Source organism: Anabas testudineus, chromosome 13 (genome assembly GCF_900324465.2).
Source record: "Anabas testudineus chromosome 13, fAnaTes1.2, whole genome shotgun sequence".
Lineage (NCBI taxonomy): Eukaryota > Metazoa > Chordata > Actinopteri > Anabantiformes > Anabantidae > Anabas > Anabas testudineus.
Window position 1 is genome coordinate 13,735,728 of NC_046622.1, and position 19,569 is coordinate 13,755,296.

Sequence of the window (19,569 nt, forward strand, 5' to 3'; positions counted from 1 at the left end):
GTCGTCTTACTGCAGTGTAACAGTGCATGTTTTGGAACACACTGGTCTCATGCTTCTACTCCACATGTTTCCCATTTGTCGCTTAAACACAAAATTTATGCTCTAACAAAATAAAATAGGGATTATACTGTATAGTTTATGTTCGAATGTGATGGGACAGACATATTTTCTACACTTGTTATTCACATATTTTTCTCCTCTTTCATTTTTATGGCATCAATAAAACTTAATTAGTTTCCTCAGCATGTTGATTAAATGACTTGAATGAATTTAATTCTGTGTATACAAGCACACACATAAACCACTATCTTAGTAAAAACAAAATAAAACAAGTCATTTTTCATATCCAAAAAAACACATGTGCCAATAAAAGTCTCTGTCAGGTCTACATCTGGAAAAGTCGTTCCTGTTTGGTTCATCAATAGGTAAGACATAAAATGTCTTCTGCAGACAGCATGAAAAGTGGCTGTAGATTTAGTTCTTCAAGTATGAGAAGACTTTGCAGGTTGGTTTCTCAGACATGGATTCAGCCTGATTTCTCTTGTTTATGAGAAATATATTTGTTAATACATGTACTCAGTTACAAAGCTTCAATAATTGTGACGATCTCATGACTTTTTACCAATAACCAGGTCATGTGATGCAAATTGTAGGTTCACCAAAATGAATACAGGTTCTATACAGGCTCATGTCAATGCAAACTTACCAAGTTGTGTGTGTGTGTGACATGCACACAGGATTAGCTAGCTCAGCTCTTGCCTTTCTATAAAACCACAAATAGCAATGACAGCATATTCCAAAAAGATCACACTGAAAAATAATCACCTTCATTCCCATGTTCTGAAGCCAAGCAGCTGCAATTCTTGGTTCAAAAGTCTAATATGTATCCAGTGCTTTTATAGATTAACCTTTATACAGTTTATACGGCTACCTTTTATCAAAGTGAGTGAATCAAATGGTAACACTACAATATGCAGAGCCAACACAAGTTCAAGGTGGATGAACTCTTTTAATTCGAGGGGGGGTCGTGCTACTGTGAGAATGTGTCAGTGAGCCTGGGGAGCACATGGTCAATCACACGGACCATTAGCTCCAACCCACTCAGCATTAACCTGGTAAACAATGGTGCTTTAATGCATTTGGAAAGACGAGGGCGTGCTTGTTTAGTGTGTAAGAACTTCCCTGCCATATGGCACCCATTATGGCCATAATGAGCTTCTTCCTCTGATAGTAACGTTCAACATATAGCACTTGCATTGCCCAGTGTGTCCTGTCCTGTCAGGCCTTTAAGTCCGTGTCTTGGCATATGGTTCCTACATCAGCACAGTTTATGGCAGATTTGAGGAATGAAAACAGGAAGGGGAAGTAGACAGTGCTTTAAAAAGAGATATTAGCTAAATGACAGGTGAACACTGACCAACAGAAAGACAGTATGTTTATATACAGGAACAATCACACCACACTTTTATTTCTATAATGATCCATCCCCTTTTACACTACAGCATGGACCACATCCACCTGACTGTGTGGTGGATTCAACATCCAGCTTCAAATTCCTGTCAGTAATAAAAAAAATAACACTGAAAAGGGAACAGCAGCTTTGGTTAGAATAATAATTGACCTGGCTTTTTGAATCTTCCCAGAGGACACATCTGTTCTCAAAACCCCATCTACCTTTTCAGTATGTTGCATAAAGGAACGAAGGCCAGTCATTGAGACATTTTTTGTAATTGTTTTCCTTTTTCTTCATTCAATTTCTTTTCAACTGAACATTCAGATGAAAGCTTATTTGTCATGGCTGACATTAAGTGGTTTAGCAAAGCTTGTATCCATTACTGGGAGTCTACTAAATGCTGCTAGTTGTTTTAGTGGCTTTAAAGTAAGTTTTTAATAGCTGTTCTAAATGGTTGCCTTAAGTAATATTTTCAAAATGTTTTAGCTCATTTATAATTCTTGGTATCCAGAAAGAAAATAGGGAGAAAAGTACCGATTACAGATGACTGAGCTCATATTTTACCAAACCAGCAAACTGTTGATCTCTGAAGCTTACATTATTTACATAGTTTTCACTGAACCTTTTCAGTAACCTCTAATAAAAAGAACATGAGAGCTGCCAGCCAAAGCAAAGACCAACCTGTCAGAGGTAATCATGAGGTTCGTCTTGCAGTTCTGTATAAAAACACACACCAAAAAAAAAGGCACCACAGTAGTTGGAAACCTAAATTTGGTTAAAGAATTTAGGCCAGAACAAACAATAAGGCCTGTCATCACTGAGCCATAGAGCCACAACATATCTCAATTCAAAACAAAGTCTGGAACACACTTTGGTATGATTCAAACCATTACTATTATTACCATAATCCATTACTTTGGCCTTTATATTTGGGTCCAGTGTCCAGGACCAGACCAAACAGTGTTCAGATCAAGTCAGTTGTGGTGCAGAAATGTTATCGCAAAAACATGTCTTCACCTCATTTGCTGACATTACGATTTAGCCTGAACCTAACACAGTTCTGATACTTTCCCATCTGTCTCACGGGCAGAGAAATGCAAAGGGAAGTAGACATTCAAAAGGATCATGTTTAAAATTGACCTGGAGCTCTGCAGTGGAAAAGACTAAATTCATGGTATGTTAGTTAACTTAAGGTGGAAGCTTCATTTCACATCTGTAAAAGACATCACTGTTCACTAAAGTTGTGAGAACAACCACAAGAGCTACTAAAACATCATCTTTTAAACCTTGTTTCTCATAGCGGAAATTAGTTTAACACCCCCCTTTTTTTTTTTAGCCAAATTAAATCTAAGTCAACTCAATTCGTTTTTTTTTTTCCTGAGCTATGTTTTTGCTGTAACCACAGCTTGAAATTTTGACTCTATCGTATCTTTTGACTTAATTACTTCCAGAATTCAGAATGAAAATAACTGTCCACATTGAAAGACTTTATTCACAAGCTCTCCTACGAAGGAGCAGCCATGGCAAAATATTGCACAGGTTTTACTTCTGTCCAGAAGTCAAAGGAAAAAATGTTTTCAGTCACATTAAAAAGTAGTTGGATGGAAACAAGTCATAAAAACTGGTCTTTTTAACTCAAAATATTAGAAAGAAGATCAAACAGTGCAGTCATTCAGTGACGATAAGAATCATATAATGTAAACATACTGCACATACAATATGTACCTGTACCCTCTGATTCAGCAGCACTGAGATGTTATGGCAGAAAAGAACTGCATGTGTAGAGCACAAAGAAAGGGTTTTCAAAAACACTCCACAGAGACCTTCGAGAGTAACGTACAAGCATGTGCTCCTGTAAATATGATGACAAAAACACCATGCCTGGTATATATTATAAGGGATCTCTACTTTCTCTGTGCCAAAAATGCAGACATAAAACAAGCAACCTTGAAGAGGAATGCCCTGAGGATTTCAAATCTACTGATACCTAAATCAGCATTTTTTCCTCCAACCCTGCAGAATGAGACACTGACGTGTGACCCTGACTGACGACTCTATCTCGGTCTTTTATAAACTTTAATTCAGTCACATACTGTTTAATGAACAAAACTTTCATGACAAACAACAATTGATATAAATATTTTACCTCAAGATTCCAGACCTGTCCTACTCTCAAGCTTTATCCCATAATAATACACAAATCAGCACATCCTAATACAGCTTCATCCATATACAATCACAGAAACAGGTGTGTTAAATTTAATTGGGAGGGAAATGAATCCTGTCGAGACATGAGCTCAGTGATTGAGGGAGAGAACTGAACCTATGGGACACAGCCCAAGGTCCAGAGGATTAAACACTTGACTTCCTATAAAGAAAAGCATACCATATGATAAACTCAGGCAACTGTAAAATCTTCTACAAACTTCTCTGTAGAGAATGTGTGGTGACAACCTTGTCTCCAGCACTTCTATTGATAATATATTAAACATTAGACATTTGCTTTGTCTTTTAGCTGCAACGCCAAAAAAACGTTGGAATTGATGCACCATAGTTGCTCTTAGTAACTTCTCCTGTGTCATCACAACCCTGTATTTTTTCTTCAATGCAAGATATTTCTTAAGTCTGGTGACACTGTTAGTTGTCTTATTACATAGCTAAAGCCTCCAGTATAACAAGAGCCAGGCACTGTCCATAATCACTCTTCTTTAATGTGCTTTGAAAAAATCCAGAATACCTTACAGTGTGAGGACCAGATGGTCCTCACACTGTTGTGTGTCTGTGTTTGCTTAATTTTATGCAGACCCATGCACCAATTCCACCAAAGGAAAAGCTTAATCCAAGGCCTAATAGAGAGAGACAGAGTGGCATTCACAAGCAGGGATAAATGCTATTACAAAGCAGGCTGCAGTGTCCTAGCATACACGCATGAGCTGTGTACAGGCGTTTTCTTTTCACACAGTGTCAACACCATGGCCTTGGTGTCAGTTGTTGACATACAGTACATTTTCATGGATGGTGCCTTCTCTCTCATCTCAGAGATTGGAAGCAGGTGGCCGGCCAGCCTCCACAGCACACTGCAACCACAACTTGGCATCAATACCAAAGAGAGTAACGTTCAAGGAGCCAGTCGATGATGAGTGTTGAAAAGAGGAGGAGAGGGAGCAAAGCACCAGCTCTTGCTTGAATTAAAAATAAAGTGAAACAGTTCCTTAACAGCGCTCTCTGTGTATATTCTCCCTCTAGTAAAGTCTGCCAGGACTAAATTGTGGTGAAAAGGCAAGATGGATATGCTGTTGTCTCTGCAGCAACATCTCTCATCTTTCATCCTTGAAGCTCACCCTTGTAAAGGGTGGTGAAATGCCCCATGTGCCCCCAAATTGGGTCACCAACTTGATGTCACCATCACTATGCACTCTGTGTTGCGCACTATCCTGATCCCTATTATGAAATCATGGTTTTGTTAGGTTTAGGCACAAAAACTACCTGGTAAAGTTAGTAAAAAGATTTGAGTTCAAATAAGTACTTCCCTAATGTTATAGGTCCTATGTCATAATGGTTATGGTAAAAACATACAGACTTTCTCGCTATGTTAAAGTTTTGAATTTTAGTTCAGATCTGTTTAAGTATAATTGTAGCTAAGGGACTTAAAAATCTGTTGTTGTTTTCATTTTTTACTGCTGTAAAAAATAAATAAAATAATAATAATAATGTCATTTTCTATGTTTTCTGTTTAGTGCAGTGGTTTTTTTTTTTATATTTCTGATAAAAAACAGCAGTTTGTCTTTAGTTGTAAGACAAACTGCTACAACTGGAAACAACACTGGAAGGAGCTGTGAGAGTGAACCAGAATAGTAACGTTGGAGCCCATAAAACCAACGCTAACAGATGCATAAAGGTTCAGCTGTGCTGTAATTCTGTCACTGAGTACAACCTCATTCACCCCCAAGTGATCCATTGTCAAAAGCTGCTTCCAGCTTTGCTCAAGTACACAAACACGACTACACATACATCAATCAATCATAGGAGCAGCCTCAACAGCATCTGAGAAACAACAAAAACTGTTCAAAGTCGATAGAATATCATCAAATAAAATAAAACATAAATAGTGCCTACTGTGTCATATCAGGTGGTCGATTGTCCCCCACAACACACAGTGGGCTCTACCACAACTCTACCGCCACGTGAATGTGATGTATCTGCTTTTTCTCCATCACACACACAGCACATGAATCACATACAGGACAGTGAGAAGTCCTTCACTGTGGAATGTTAAAGCTTAAAACACAAATGTAATAATGTTCGGGGCTCCCTGGTGGAACCGTGGTGGCTCAGTGAGCACTTACAGATATCCAGGTTTCCAGGTCTCTCTTGGAAATTGCTAAGCTGGAATGTGAAATGCATGCCAAATGTCCACTGTACATACAGTTTCTACCAAATGTTTAACTCCAGGTCTCCATTTTCAAATACTTTCTGTATATTGGTCGCATTACCTGCACTAATAAGACTTCATTTATGCATTATAGAATAGAATATTTCTAAGAACCTTGCTGCCACATATTTTCATGCCTGTAGAACAAAACAACCTAAACAACCAAAGATGAGTTGCATATCTATGTTGTCAGCATTGTTTCAGATATTCGCTTATGTATTCTTGTCATTATTTAGCAGTTAAAGAACAAATTTTAGCTGTAAGACAGACAGAGGCTGTGAGTTTTCATACTGTCATATGTTAGAATTTTACTATTAATACTGTATTTGTAAGGAATCACGGCACTCTGTCTTAAAGATCACAAAAGCAGACGTTTCTCCATTAATTACAAGATTTTCCAAAAGGATTAAGCCAATTTAGATTGGTCAAACTAGTAGCACATGTAATTGCCTCTACACCAAGCAGAGATGAGAGAAGGAAAAGCGCTTTACAAGAAGAGAGCAACATGATGTGGCTTCTCACTGAAAAGGGCCAAAAGTAAAACTAAGAGCATCTCTGATTAGAACTAATATCTGTTCTCAATGTGTCACTGCAAAGTGTGAAAACCAAAGAGCCCACGTGAAAACAAATGCACGGGAAAGCTGCCCCTTACAAACATCGACACATTCCTGTGAATTGTCTCAGCAAGAGAAAGGGCTGTTTAAAAGCCCTGGTAGACTCCTTCCTTCCTTCTGGGAAAGTCAAAGAATCAAACAGGAAAACCACTGCAGCGTGTGTATGTGTTTGTGTGTTTGTTAGTATGTGGGGGGTAGGAACCAGCTATCCTCTGTTAAACCTCTCCTCTTGTGTGCAGTGCTGATTCAAGCCTGGCACTGGTCTTTTCTACACTTCAGTTTTCAGATAGAATAAACAAACGAGAGAGACCTGTTGCTGACTGTAGCTTCCTACCATACAGATGTGAAATAAATTAATATCAGTAATCTAATATGTAAAGAAAAAATTTAAAAACAACTATTTATAGAGTGTAATATCGTCATTTGGGATGGGATTTATTCTAGGCTATTTTCTTTCCTAACCATTAGAACAGCATAACTCCTTATTAGCATGTTTTACAGAGTGGAAGCTCAGCTGGGTTGGCCACAGGCTCTAGGCTTCAAAGGAAACCACTCTTCCCAAAGAGCCAGAGAGGTCTTCTACCTTTAACTACCCAGAGACTCCCACAGAGCAGCCACATCTAGTCAAATCTACACTACAGGCTCATTCTGCAGTGGCAAAGTGAAAGCATAAGGTCTGAACCGGGGCTGTTAGAGCCTGAACAGCATGTTGTCCTCTGAATATGTAAGGCAGCTCTCTGACTCTCAAAGCTGCACTCAGCTTATTGCTGTATGCATACAATAAATGAATGTTGAATATAGGTTTATAAACTTTACCAGCTTTATTCTAACCATGACAAATTGTGAGGTTTTAATCATGTGAAATGAAAACTTACCATATTGACACTGTGTCCCTTTGAAGCCCAATGGACACTGACATATGTGGTCTCCAGTCTCTGCACATCTGCCTCCATTGAAACATGTATTGGTACCACACACCCCTGCAGGCAGCATATATCACCAATTATAATAAACAGCCTGCATGTCCACATCTCTCCATCTAGTCAGTGGGTCGCCTACTTTTACTTTACAATTGCCAATAACAATACACAGCAGCTTCAACGCAGTATCAAAACTGCCTCTGTGTACGTTCAATGCTGTTACTCACTGTGTAAACATCCCATCTCATCCCTCTTCTGGGTCCAGCCTGGGCAGCACTTGTAGACTGTGTTTATATCCATGCTGTACACCTGCCTGTATGTTGTGTAATATGTTGTCCTGTGGAGGAGATATGCTGTTACAGGCACAGTTGTGATGACATTTTCTGTTTCACATGTTAATATGAGTAATGTCCGTAATTAACTACAGCAAGAAAAAATAAAGACATGTTACTCAAGTATTTGGAAGTAATATGAATTTAACTCAGACATATGGATATAATATAAGCGACTGTTGTACAACTGTTATATATGTTAAACAACAACACATCAATACTCACTCTGAAATTGCTTATCGCTTGTGTATCATAAAAGTATGGTTGTTTTTACCTCCTCTCATAACCCATACACCATCTGTGGCTGGTGCAGCCCTGTTTCCACACCTTAACCATTCGGGTAAAAGCTTGGACACAAGGCTGACGGGCGCCCAATAGCGACATCTCCTTTTCAGCACAAACATTCGGCCTGAACAAAACACAAAAATAGAAAGAACCAGAGAAGGTGATGGACAGGTGTAATCACAAGTACTGATACCTCAGACATGTTGCGGGATTTATATTTTCAACACACATAAACTTTCACACTGTCTTGTCAGCTGTGGCCTCCTGTTACCTGCAGTGTTTTGATTAAGATGCAGAATAAACAGTCTATGTCTTGGACACTGCCTAAAGCACATGTACAGTCCTAGAGACAGGCCTAATGTGTACTACACAGCATGCAGACATAGCCTGTGTCCGACTGTGTTGGTGCAGTTAACTGCAGAGATGTCCTCCTCTGTGGACCATCTGGCTTTAATACAGCAGCCAGAAGATAATTGAAGGAAGTTCTCAACTTCTCCAGTAATGAAAACAATTTAGTGGATCCTGTCCAGCGCAGTCTAATATTGGAAACCTCTGACGGACCAGGTTACTATACTAAACAATCACTGTGCATTAGAAGCTATTGTGCAGACGCAAGTTAAAGCAGAATTATAAAAACAAACTAATCCTCATAGGGGACCTGAAATAGCGCCTCCTAGTGGACACAAAACAGCATACATATACAGAATTACAGACAAAAACTCGGTTATTTGTAAAACTTGGTCTACATATATGATAATTGTCTTTTTTAAGTGTAGGCTAGATCATGTTGCTGAAGTCTTATGTTGACTCATGTAAAAATAAGAAACTTTCTCATTCATCTATTTTGATTATTCTACCGTGTAGTAAGTGGTAAGAGTAAATTAGAAACAGTGGAAAACTAGATATTACGAGTCTTTACTTACATGCCAGGTTGTAGCTCCAAACATGATGCGACGTGCATGGTGCTGAATAATATCACACACAAAATGAAAGTGTCTGGGAACATAATTTCAGCCGGTTACACACACGGAGAGAAGTATTCAATCGGCGCAGCCTCTGTATCCATCAAATGAAGAGCATCCCGGCATTAATGGAAGTTCACCTTAAGACATGACTTTCTGGTTCACGTTTGTGTTGCATTAATGTTTCTGAGTCGTGATTGTCTGTTTAAGCTACCGGTCAGCGGACGACTTATGTCTTGTCAATCGCAGCCCCTGAATTACTCCGAGGAAACGCACCACCCACAACCATTGAGGGGCCAGCTCCGAAAATCCCAGGCGACACCAACCTGTGCAAGCACTAACAACTGAACAAGGAGGCTTACATGTTGGGCTCTTGAATAAATAGCCTACGTGATAAAATGTTAATTTTATAAAAAAGTAAAATTTTCGCATCAACTTCTTTTTATATTTTGTCGACTGAGGAACACTGTACCCCTTGTGTCTGACAATGGGATGTTACAGTGAGTGTTGCTGGAGTACTGGGTATAATCCAGTCCTTTAGGCAAGAACACATTACATTATTTTACTGTATAGACATGAACCAACCATTTAATAATAACTTAGAATAGATCAACTTTAATAGATTACAGCCGTAGGAAAACTAAAGTCTCACAGCAACAGTGAAGTGTAAAACAGGTGCCTAGTATAAACAAGTAATAATAATAATAGAAATACAAAAAGAAATCTATATACAGTAGGCTACACCAAATATGTAAACATCTACACAACAAGGGACATGACAAATACAGTAAAATACAATAGTACACAGTAGATAAACAGTACGTACTGTTGTGATAACAGATATTGTTGACATAGGAATATTACAAAAAAATTATAAGTATATAACTAAAATAAAACAAACTAGCAGACAGAAAAAAACAATAAAAATAAGGAATAAATCTGATCTAAATAAATGTACGGGACTATATGACGTAACTTCCGGCTGAGCTTCGCTACTTCCTGTTTTGAGGACCGACAGAGGAAGAGAGGAGGTTCCTCTCACATCAACACAGCGAGATGTTTGACAGCTAGTCACATTGCCTGTAATACTTAGTCGTAATTATACCACTCGGACTGTATCAATACGTTTTTTATCTCATTTATAATTTGATAAATACAATCTTCGCCGTAGCAGGAGCTATTCTTAGCAACAAACCAACGGTAAGAAACCGAAGCTAACGTGCGAATGTACTTTGAAATGGCGCTAACATTAGCTGTCTAACCGAAAGTAGCATTAGCTCCAGGATTTTATTACATTCTAACATTCATTTAAACCACAAAGTTAGCATTTGTAGTTTACTAATTTACTAAGTAAATTGTTGTAAATACGTTTCAATGTTTTAGAAGGTTCCAGATGAGTCAGTTAACTAGCGGTATATGCATAATCGTTGATATTAGCACTGGATTAGCGTTGATGTTAAAGGACATATATGAGCTGCAATCCAAGCAGCACTGGTAGCAGCTGTTAATCTTAGATTCTGCTGAGAATCTGACTCATATAGTCTTTCTTTATGTGCCTCTACGACATCAGAAGACGTTAAAATATTCCCTATACTAGGGGTTTTCTAAGCAACAAACCCAGTTATCGTCATATGATAGTATCACGAGCATTTCTTAACATCTGTAGGTCTAGCCTACAGCTTATCAGCTGCACCAGTATTTTTTGAGGAGATCCTTCAAGAGATAGTTGTTTTGTGATCTGTGTATAGTAACTGTAGTGTAATAAGATGAGTGTGGAGATAGGAAGCAAAACAAGTTCACAACAGCAGTGAAAATTAAACTATTAGGAGTTTGTCATGTTGGACTGTTTTCTAGACTTTGTGGTTAACAGTTCTGTCTTGCTACACAAATCAATCCACACAGCCAAATGAACGAAGCAGTATTCCCCTCCCCCACCACAGAGATGGCAGAGATGAACCGTATCCAGTATGAGTTGGAGTACACTGAAGGGATCAGCCAGAGGATGCGCATCCCTGAAATGCTTAAAGTGGCTCCTCATTCATTCGAGGACCCTAATGTTGGAACTCAGAATGTCCCACACAGTGTCACAATGCAAGTCCCAGAGAGAATTGTGGTTGCAGGTTGGTATACTGTTAAATATTATAAAAAATTTGCTATACTGTTAAACATTGTATTGGTGGAGAGGCTGGATTTTCTATTATTTTATTACACATAAACATATATATATAATGAGTGATAATTGGTAATTATGTTGCTTTATTACATCTGCTAACAGATACAGTATGTCCTTCTATCAGTACAGACTTTGATCATCCTGCTTATACTTATCTTTATTAGCATTATCTAAATTTTCTGCTATACATGTGCAAACTACAAGAACGATTCGACATACATTGTTTAGTAGAAGGTGTATCGGCCTATGATTCTAAAGTCCATTTCATGCCTTAATTTGTCAGGAGATAGTAATGACGCCCAGTTCTCCAGACCCAGAGACCTGGACCTTATCCAGTCAACGCCATTAGAAACACTATCTCTGAAAACTCCACCCAGAGTCCTCACCCTTAATGAGCGACCTCTGGACTTCCTGGAAGAGGAGCAGCGGGGGGCTCCAGACACTGATGAGGTGGTAAGTAAAAAAACAACAAAAAAAAGTTTATTACTAAGGAAGCTGCATAAACACAGTTTTTAAATTTATTGATAATATATAAATATATAATATATACAAATCTGTAGTTGCGACCCCAGGGACGATTACGGCGGGAACGCTCAGCAAGTGAGAATGCAGCTGTTCGCCCTAACAGTCAGCTGGCACGGAACGATTCTGTGTGAGTATCGGTGCAGATTTTGCTGTCATTAGCTTCCTTCATATGTCCTAACCGCATGTACTAGCATGCTACATCAATCTTTTGGTTCTAAGCTCTGACCCTTTGTCTTTGTGATGTTTTACATTTTGTAAAAGTAAGCACAATTAATTTATACTTTTGATTTAAAACTCAGATCATTAATTACTCTTGGATTAGAGGAAAAGAATAAAAATATATAATATATTGTGTTAACACTCAGAAACACAATAAAACCTAAATCAAGACATAAAATTTGAAAAGAAAATTATGATTAATATTATGTATGTAATTATGCAGATTACAGATTTTCGGATATGAAGTATACCTGGATTAGTATTTGAATTTGAATCTTTTTCTTCAGCAAATGGTATCCTCTTAATATTAATACTATTTGATCCATTTGCCATCGTCCTTTACATATGCGTTTCCATTTCTGTTTTTTGTGCATGTTACTGGTTGGCAGGTTAAATCTCTTTCTATGCTTTTATTGCTACGCTCACTTGATGATTTTCTAAAGTCAGTAAAGTTTAGAATAGTGTCTTTTCCTTATTTCTCTCCCTCTCCTCTTTTCTTCCCTTCTTTCCTGTTTTGTCCTTTTCTTCCCTTTTTCTCTGAATTGGCTGCTCTTAATGGTGGGGACTGAGCAGTGCAGCCCCACCTCCCCCAGCCACTGTCCATCCTTGCCCCCCTCTCACCGTGGCTGAGGAAGAACCCAACCCATACAGCACTAGTGGTGTTCTGTCTTTCATCCAGTCCACTACACGTCGGGCCTACCAGCAGGTGCTGGAGGTTTTGGATGAGAACCCACCCAGGTGACCTCTCATTCATGTGGTCATTTTTTGCAAAAAAAAAAAAGTCATACTAGATATTAATCAGAAGAAAAAGATGGAGGGAAGGAAATAGAAACTGACCCTGTCTTTAGTAAAGGGTTCTGTCAGAGTTGTCTGAAATGTTAGTTACAGTATACTACAATCCTGGGGATGTCTGTGTGGTAGTTTCAAGCTATGTGTGAACTGATTATTTCCAACTTTTAATAACAACATTAATACAGCATGTATTAATAAAAAAGCTATGTTTTAATGCACCTTTCTCTTCTAATTGTATCTTTGGCTAACAGGATGATTGCTAGACATACAGCATCTCAGTTATTCTATAGCTACTAAAATGTCTTAAATGACTAACATGTGATATATTTACCTATTTGTTTAAGTTGTGCTGAGGTTATTGCCAAGTACTTTGAATTTAGATTTAAAGTTGGAGGAATGTGAACAATTCCCTTAAGGTAAAAGTTGAATTTTTGTCTTCCTGATGACTGAAAGCAGAGCGAAAGGTCTTTTAAATCCTACCCACAGATACTTATTCATACATGCTATACATTTCAGAAATGTGACTTACAAAACTTTGTCCTACCTTCCCGTTTGGTAAGGGAAAGGTTTCTGGAAACTAGCACTTTTGAATTCTTGCAATGGGCTTTAGAAGATACTTGAAAATTAAATGCATAATCAAATAATAAATACATTGTAAAAGCCTAGAAAGATTAGCCTGTTCATTACCAAACCATTACGAAAGTGTAGGTATGGGACGTGCAAGTTGTGTACCATGTGTGTTTCTGTCTCTTACCTTCCCTTCTCCCAACCCTGTATTTCCCCACGTCTTCAGCAAAACATCTCTGCGCGGGGGGTCGGCTTCAAGCTCTAACCCCCTGCAGGAATCCAGGTAACTTCACCTGGCACTTAATTTTCATCCTGTTCCTTTTTATTTTTCCTCATCCTTTCCTATCCTACATTTTCATTTCAGGTCAAAAATGATATATGAATTACATGGCTTTGTGCCAAATTTACTATGTGTTATCTAAATGACATACTCTGTTGTGTGTGATTGAGATGTGCAAACTTAAAGTGGCTGTTTTCTTTTTAAGGCTTGCATTATCATCGTATGAAGCCACACTGGATGGGGGACCTGATGATATGACCGTAGTTGATGCAACAACACTTCGTCGTCAGGTTTGTTTTTAATAATCACACAACCTCAGTCTTGCATTTCCAGAGCAAACCATGTCACAATGTTTTATTTATCTGCAGCTCATCAAGTTGAACCGGAGACTTCAACATTTGGAAGAGGAGAACAAAGAGCGGGCAAAGAGAGAGATGATCTTGTACTCGATCACTGTAGCTTTCTGGCTTGTCAACACCTGGGTGTGGTTACGACGTTAGAACCGTGTTGTATTTCTGCTGTCAATATGACAGGAGAATGTAGTATCCCATATTATATGTGTCAAATGTTAGCTACCTGCTGTACTCAGTCCTGTGTGAGGAAGAACTGCTACACATAGGACTGTGTTGATTTTGTTTATTTAATACATGTACAGTTTTATTTTTTTACTCTTCTCTCATTCTATTCTGTTTTCTCATGTTTTGGTTTTATTACAGATATTCTTGCTTGATGCTTAGCATGTAAATAGTTGTTCCCGTCACTCAAAGCAACATAATAGCATAGTTTAACAAAATAAGAACACGGGGCTGCAACGTGGAGATGTAATATGGTGAATATTTAATGCAGAAAGAGTAAAATGTAAGTTGAATTGAGAAATGTAACACAATTTAGTAAACCATACATATAATTTGTTGTCCTGTATTTTTATTCACTGTTTAAGAGGAGAGGGAACGTTCTTCTATCACATTTGCAGGTTTTGTTTTTCTCTTTTCAGTTTTTCTTCACACTGGTTGAATTTTAAAAAATGTTTCATTTTTTAAATAAATAATTAATAATTACAAGTTAATGTCAATTTTATTTACAGTGTCAGTACTGTATGTGTTGTTGCTAAAGCAAAACAGTATTCAAAAATTGACCAGAAGTAACATTTATTCTGTTTTGACACATACCATTAACAAACAAAATGGTTATGAATGTTATCCTTATCCTCTTAGCCTATAAATATCAATTTAAAAAAAAAAAAAAAGGTTTTACCCTCAGTGGGCTAAGAATTCTCAGAATAGGTTTGTTGCCTGTCAGAGTTAAAACATTTGACTTGAAGCTCTGTACTTGCCGTAGTTTTGATCTTATTCCAGCTCCTCAATCAGGCAGCGTGGAGAAGAAGAGGTTTGGTTTGTTTTGGACTTTTCCACTGGTTCAAATGTCTGTGGATTGATGTCATCCCCATCATCTACATATACAAGTGATGAAGAATGTTTAGAGGTTATGGTGGGCATGGCCGCTCTCTGCTTCCGGTTTGGCTCATCCTCATCACTGCCTCCTGCTATGACCTCTATTTTGGGTTTGAACACTTGACGCTGAGCTGAGACTGCCGCAGGAAAGTCCTCTGTGTCCACATCCTCCAGATCAGGCAGATCGTCAATACGCAGTGAGTGATTCAAGTGTAGGTGAATGGTTTCTAGCTGCTCTGCATCATCTAGCTCTGTGACCAGTGGTCCCGGACAATGTACTGGTGCACCCTCATCTGCTTCAGGAGGAGCTGTTTTTACCAGAGGAGGATGTTTCTTCTCACGCTGCTTACTCCTCAGCTCCAGTGTGCTGCCCTGCTCATGCTCTGCTTCACTGATGATAAACTGGACTCCTCCTGATTGGCTGTGTTGTTTACCTGGCTTTGGTCCTTGGTCTCTTTCAAATCTCTCTGCAGCTGGGCTCTCTTCTTCTCTTGGTGACTGGTCCAAATTGTCTCCTTCTGTGTCTTCTCTCACAGGCTGCTGTATCTGTGATTGATCTCTGTCTTCTGTCTTCGTCCCCTCTCCGTGCAACTCTTGACCTAGTTGCTCTGCTTCTGGACGGTCTCTGGTTTTCTGCTGATCACTGAGCACACGTGTTGCCTGACTCTGCAAAAACTCCTCATGGGCATCTAGGCTGTCTTGGATAAAGGTTTCGATTTTTTCCTCTTGTGATGAAGTGTTGTTTTCCTCACAGGGAGTGGTGGAAACTTCAGCCTCTCCTGAAATAAATAAATAATTGAAACTTTTAATAACGGAAATCCACATTTCCTGTGTGTGTGTGTGTGTGTGTGTGTGTGTATTTGTGTGCAGGTACGTCAAGGTTTAAAAGTTTAAAACAGTGTTTACCTTTCTCCTGTATCTCTAGTAGACGCTGTCTGTCCTGGGCCCTCTTTCGAATAAGTGCTATGCCATCCAAGCTGTCCTGAATTTTCCTTCTCTCCCGTGTTTCCCACTGCTCCCTCTCTTTACGCTCCCCATCCAACCCTCCCACTGCCCAGGCTTCAGCACATGCCCTGTCTTTGGGAAACACAGGGCGATCATCAAGAAAGGTAAGCTGCTTGAGGCGTACAATCATAGTCTTCCTATAGTTTGGGATTTTCTTTACCACCTTATTTCCCATTAGATTTAGCACCCGCAGTTCTGGCATGGCCTCAAGTACAGAGATGATCTCAGGGTCATCTAACAGGTTGTGAGACATGTCCAGCACACTGATGGCCAGACACTGACTCAAATGCTTTACGTCTTCCACAGTTTCCAGCTTGTTGTGGGCGATCTGCAGCGTGCTCAAGTCAGGAAGGCTGGAGATGTTCTCTATGATGTGTATGTAGTTGTTGGAGACATTCAGGGTGCAAAGCTTTTTCAAATGTTCAAGGTTTTCCAGCTTGCACAAGAGGTTCTGCTGAAGAAACAAGCAGCGCAGATCAGTCTGGGCATCCAGGTTCTCAATGCGTTGAAGCCCGTTGCTCTCCAGCCAGAGACACTTCAGTCCTGTGTACTCCTCTAAATTCTCAATGGTGGTGAAACCTTTAAAATGCAGATACAGCGTATCATTCAGGCAAGGTGTGGAGTAAAGTTTGTTCTGCTTACAGTGGTTTTTCAGGAATGTCTTGGTCATTCGTGGTCCTGAATGCTTTTCCTGTTTCTCTTGAGGTGGGTTTTGCATGTTTTCTTCACCGCCATTATCATCCACTCCATTTCTGACCGGAGTTTTTTCGGCATCTCCAGCGTCCAGCTCAGTTAATTTATCCCCCATCGTGTTTTGGATTTCAGCATTAGACATCGCCAAAAATATTTCAAACAACAAGCAGATAAAAGTAGTTTCTGTTTGATTTGGAAATGTTTTCTCAGCGTGTTAGTTGTCTGATCTTCTCTGTTAGCTAGTTATGGTTTGTGTTTGTTACCATAGTAACGCCGACGGGCTCGGACATGACCGGATATTGTTTCTTGTTCCTTGTCGGACAGGTTTAGCTGTTGCAACCTTCTGTCAGAAAATCAACATGGCGTCAGGGTACATACTAAATCGTGGTGCGCTAACATTAGGAATTCATTGTCAGCGTGTTTGTAGAAACGTATCATTATCACAGGTTAGAGAGAAAAAACGATGGATGAAAACATACACATTCCTCATGGCAAAGAAGTTAAAGCTGGAGGGACCTCCACCACCGACGCCACGGTAATGCTAACGTTAGCTTGCATGAGAGTTCCTTAGGGTGCATCTCAAGGCCATTAATGTATTTGACTTTAAAAAAACTGCCTGTTTATTCATTTTAGCTAATTGAGTATGATTGCTATATACAATAATATAATTGTATTACACATGTTTTTAGTGCAGGCTTGTGTAGCAGTGCTTATTGTGTTAGGTGCTTCTATTTCCACAGTTTGTAAAGGTAGCTGACAGACTGTCTTTACTTAGATTGAGAAAAGTGTGGATCTCCTTTATCTTCAAGTGTGCTTTACATTTTAGAAAATTGTATGACTTATAACATTTAACCAAAACATTTATTCACAGTCTCCATGACACTAAGTCAGTGTTTTACATGATTTCTAGGTCTCAGCAACCTCACTGGGATTACCATGCTGAAGTTCAGGCTTTTGGCACCCGCCTCCATGAGAATTTCTCCCAGGAGCTACTGAAAACTGCCTTCATCAATCCCTGTTACCTGAAGGCAGAGCAACAGAAGAGACAGGAATTAGGTGTGGACTCTGAGACCACTGCTCTTGTCCTGAAAGATAATATTCAGCTGAGTGAAAAAGGAGCTAGTTTTACCCAAAGCTTCATCAACGATTGGTCTAGGGCGAACTTCCCGAATGTACCAACTGATGGGGTGGAGAGTATCAAAAGGTACCTCACCAGTACATCAGTTGTGACCTCCGTAGCAAGAAATCTTGGCATTGAAGACCTTACCATGAGTGCAGAATGTCCTGTTCCTGATGATGTGCTCTGTTCCACATTCATGGCAGTGATCGGAGCTCTACAAGAGAGCAGTGGAGCTGAGCGAGCAGGATTCTTCCTAAGGGTAAGAGGGTTTTTACACATCATCACGAACATTCAATGCCTTGTTACAAAATTTCTAGGCTGGCTTGACTCGCTACTTCATCTATCTTCTGCCTAGGATTTCCTAATCACTCAGTTGATAGGAAAGGACTTGTTTGAATTGTGGACAGTGGTCAACCCCATGGGCCTACTGGTGGAGGAGCTTACTAAGAGAAACATTCCTCTGCCAGAGCCTCGCCTCATCAGGTCTGCTGGAGCCAGTACTGTCCTGCCACTTTACATTGTTGGCTTGTACAGGTATGTGTGTTGTTGTCCGAAACACAGTTAATTAATGTTTTTGTTATTATTTTTGCAATAAATAGATACGTTGGAGTTAGAGCTGACATGTTCTGAGACTCAAGTCTTATTAGATTATTTTTCTTTTGAGGTTTGGTTGTGATACTGATAAATGTTCAAAATGTTTTGTGCATAATCTGCCTATTTTAAATTTTTGTTTTGTTCATCTATGTGTTGATTCAGTGATAAGAAGCTACTCGCTCAGGGTCCAGGAGAAACACTTATAGCAGCTGAGGAAGAAGCGGCTTATGTGGCCCTCCGGAAACTTTATGGCTACACTGAGAATCGTAGGCCATTTGACTTCTCTTCACAACAACAACAGCAGCATCAGCAGCCAATAATTCAGTCAATCAGCAATTAATGACTGACAACTCTTATACTGCAGAAGGAAATCATTTAAATTAGGTGCAGTGAGACAGAGCAGTGACCTCTATCTGGTCGAGATAATTTGAGATATAGTACACCTTGTTTGCCCTTTTCATGATTGTTTCAGTTGTCCCAGATAAGAGCAAATAAAACCTCATTGTCTAAATAAAAAGTTTGTCTTTGTTGTAAGATTCAGCTTTCAACTGTGTTAGACAATCTCATAAAATATTCAAGTCCACTGGTCCTTGGCTAAAAGCCTACAGTTTCGTCAGTCATGTCATCATTCTGAAATCTAGTTGTCCTTGTAAATAATACAATTACTGTATGGTTTGCTCTGTTCTTTTATAACATGGTGTTCATGTGTAATAAAAACATATTTGTGTGTACATAGTTCATACATGTTTCTATTGAATATGATTATTCTTATTCACAACTGTGTGCTTGTATGAAAAATCTATATTTGGATATCAAACTCTAAACAATTTGCAGATTTGATAGTACTCGAGTCTTGTCTCTGGAAAAGTTCTCCACTCTTATACTCTTATTAATATACTTACAGTAGTGTGGTTATTATTATTATACATGTGGGATTTTTCTTTGAACTCTGCAGATGTGCTGGATGCCCTTAGCCCTCATCCTTTAAGGCAATCGGGAAGTTATTTTTTTCATAAACAAATCCAGGTGGTTTTTACCCGAATAATTTGACGTATATTTCGTGTTGCATTATTTGTGCATATTCACATAATTACATGTGAAACGTGTTGCACTGACTTTGCTAAACCGCACAGTGGCACTGGCGTGTTAAAG

At 39.1% G+C, this 19,569-nt stretch overlaps 4 protein-coding genes across 7 annotated transcripts in view; 2 read left to right on the top strand and 2 right to left on the bottom strand.

The window, feature by feature from the left end:
• zgc:158328 (EMI and FXa_inhibition domain-containing protein) overlaps nt 1-9,138 on the bottom strand; it is a 43,430-nt gene extending 34,292 nt beyond the window's left edge. Inside the window, exons 1-4 of the mRNA XM_026342019.2 lie at nt 8,960-9,138; nt 8,026-8,160; nt 7,647-7,756; nt 7,375-7,479 (exon numbers count right to left, since the gene is read on the bottom strand). Of these exons, the coding sequence (XP_026197804.1) occupies nt 7,375-7,479; nt 7,647-7,756; nt 8,026-8,160; nt 8,960-9,042 (433 nt within the window). The 5' untranslated portion in view covers nt 9,043-9,138. The remainder of the gene's footprint in view (nt 1-7,374; nt 7,480-7,646; nt 7,757-8,025; nt 8,161-8,959) is intronic.
• Nucleotides 9,139-9,994: 856 nt separating this feature from the next.
• On the top strand, nt 9,995-14,461 carry mffa (mitochondrial fission factor a). Of its 4 annotated transcripts, none has more exons than XM_026375747.1 (8): nt 9,995-10,198; nt 10,901-11,118; nt 11,455-11,624; nt 11,732-11,823; nt 12,489-12,653; nt 13,501-13,557; nt 13,760-13,844; nt 13,923-14,461. In XM_026375747.1, the coding sequence occupies exons 2-8, from the start codon at nt 10,905-10,907 to the stop codon at nt 14,052-14,054; spliced, it is 915 nt and encodes a 304-aa protein (XP_026231532.1). In that variant the 5' UTR covers nt 9,995-10,198; nt 10,901-10,904; the 3' UTR covers nt 14,055-14,461. The 4 variants fall into 4 exon arrangements, with proteins under 4 accessions (XP_026231532.1, XP_026231540.1, XP_026231546.1 ...); XM_026375755.1 differs by having other exon boundaries at nt 10,939-11,118; XM_026375761.1 differs by lacking the exon at nt 12,489-12,653.
• dnaaf1 (dynein axonemal assembly factor 1) lies at nt 14,252-16,872 on the bottom strand. Its single transcript, XM_026375729.1, has 2 exons — nt 15,912-16,872; nt 14,252-15,784 (listed from the first exon to the last, which is right to left on the bottom strand). Exons 1-2 carry the CDS (start codon nt 16,843-16,845, stop codon nt 14,901-14,903), a joined length of 1,818 nt encoding a protein of 605 aa, XP_026231514.1. The 5' UTR covers nt 16,846-16,872; the 3' UTR covers nt 14,252-14,900.
• mrpl44 (mitochondrial ribosomal protein L44) lies at nt 16,747-19,157 on the top strand. The gene is made up of 4 exons (XM_026375736.2): nt 16,747-17,238; nt 17,614-18,082; nt 18,179-18,357; nt 18,580-19,157. Exons 1-4 carry the CDS (start codon nt 16,949-16,951, stop codon nt 18,755-18,757), a joined length of 1,116 nt encoding a protein of 371 aa, XP_026231521.1. The 5' UTR covers nt 16,747-16,948; the 3' UTR covers nt 18,758-19,157.
• The last annotated feature ends 412 nt before the right edge of the window (nt 19,158-19,569 follow it).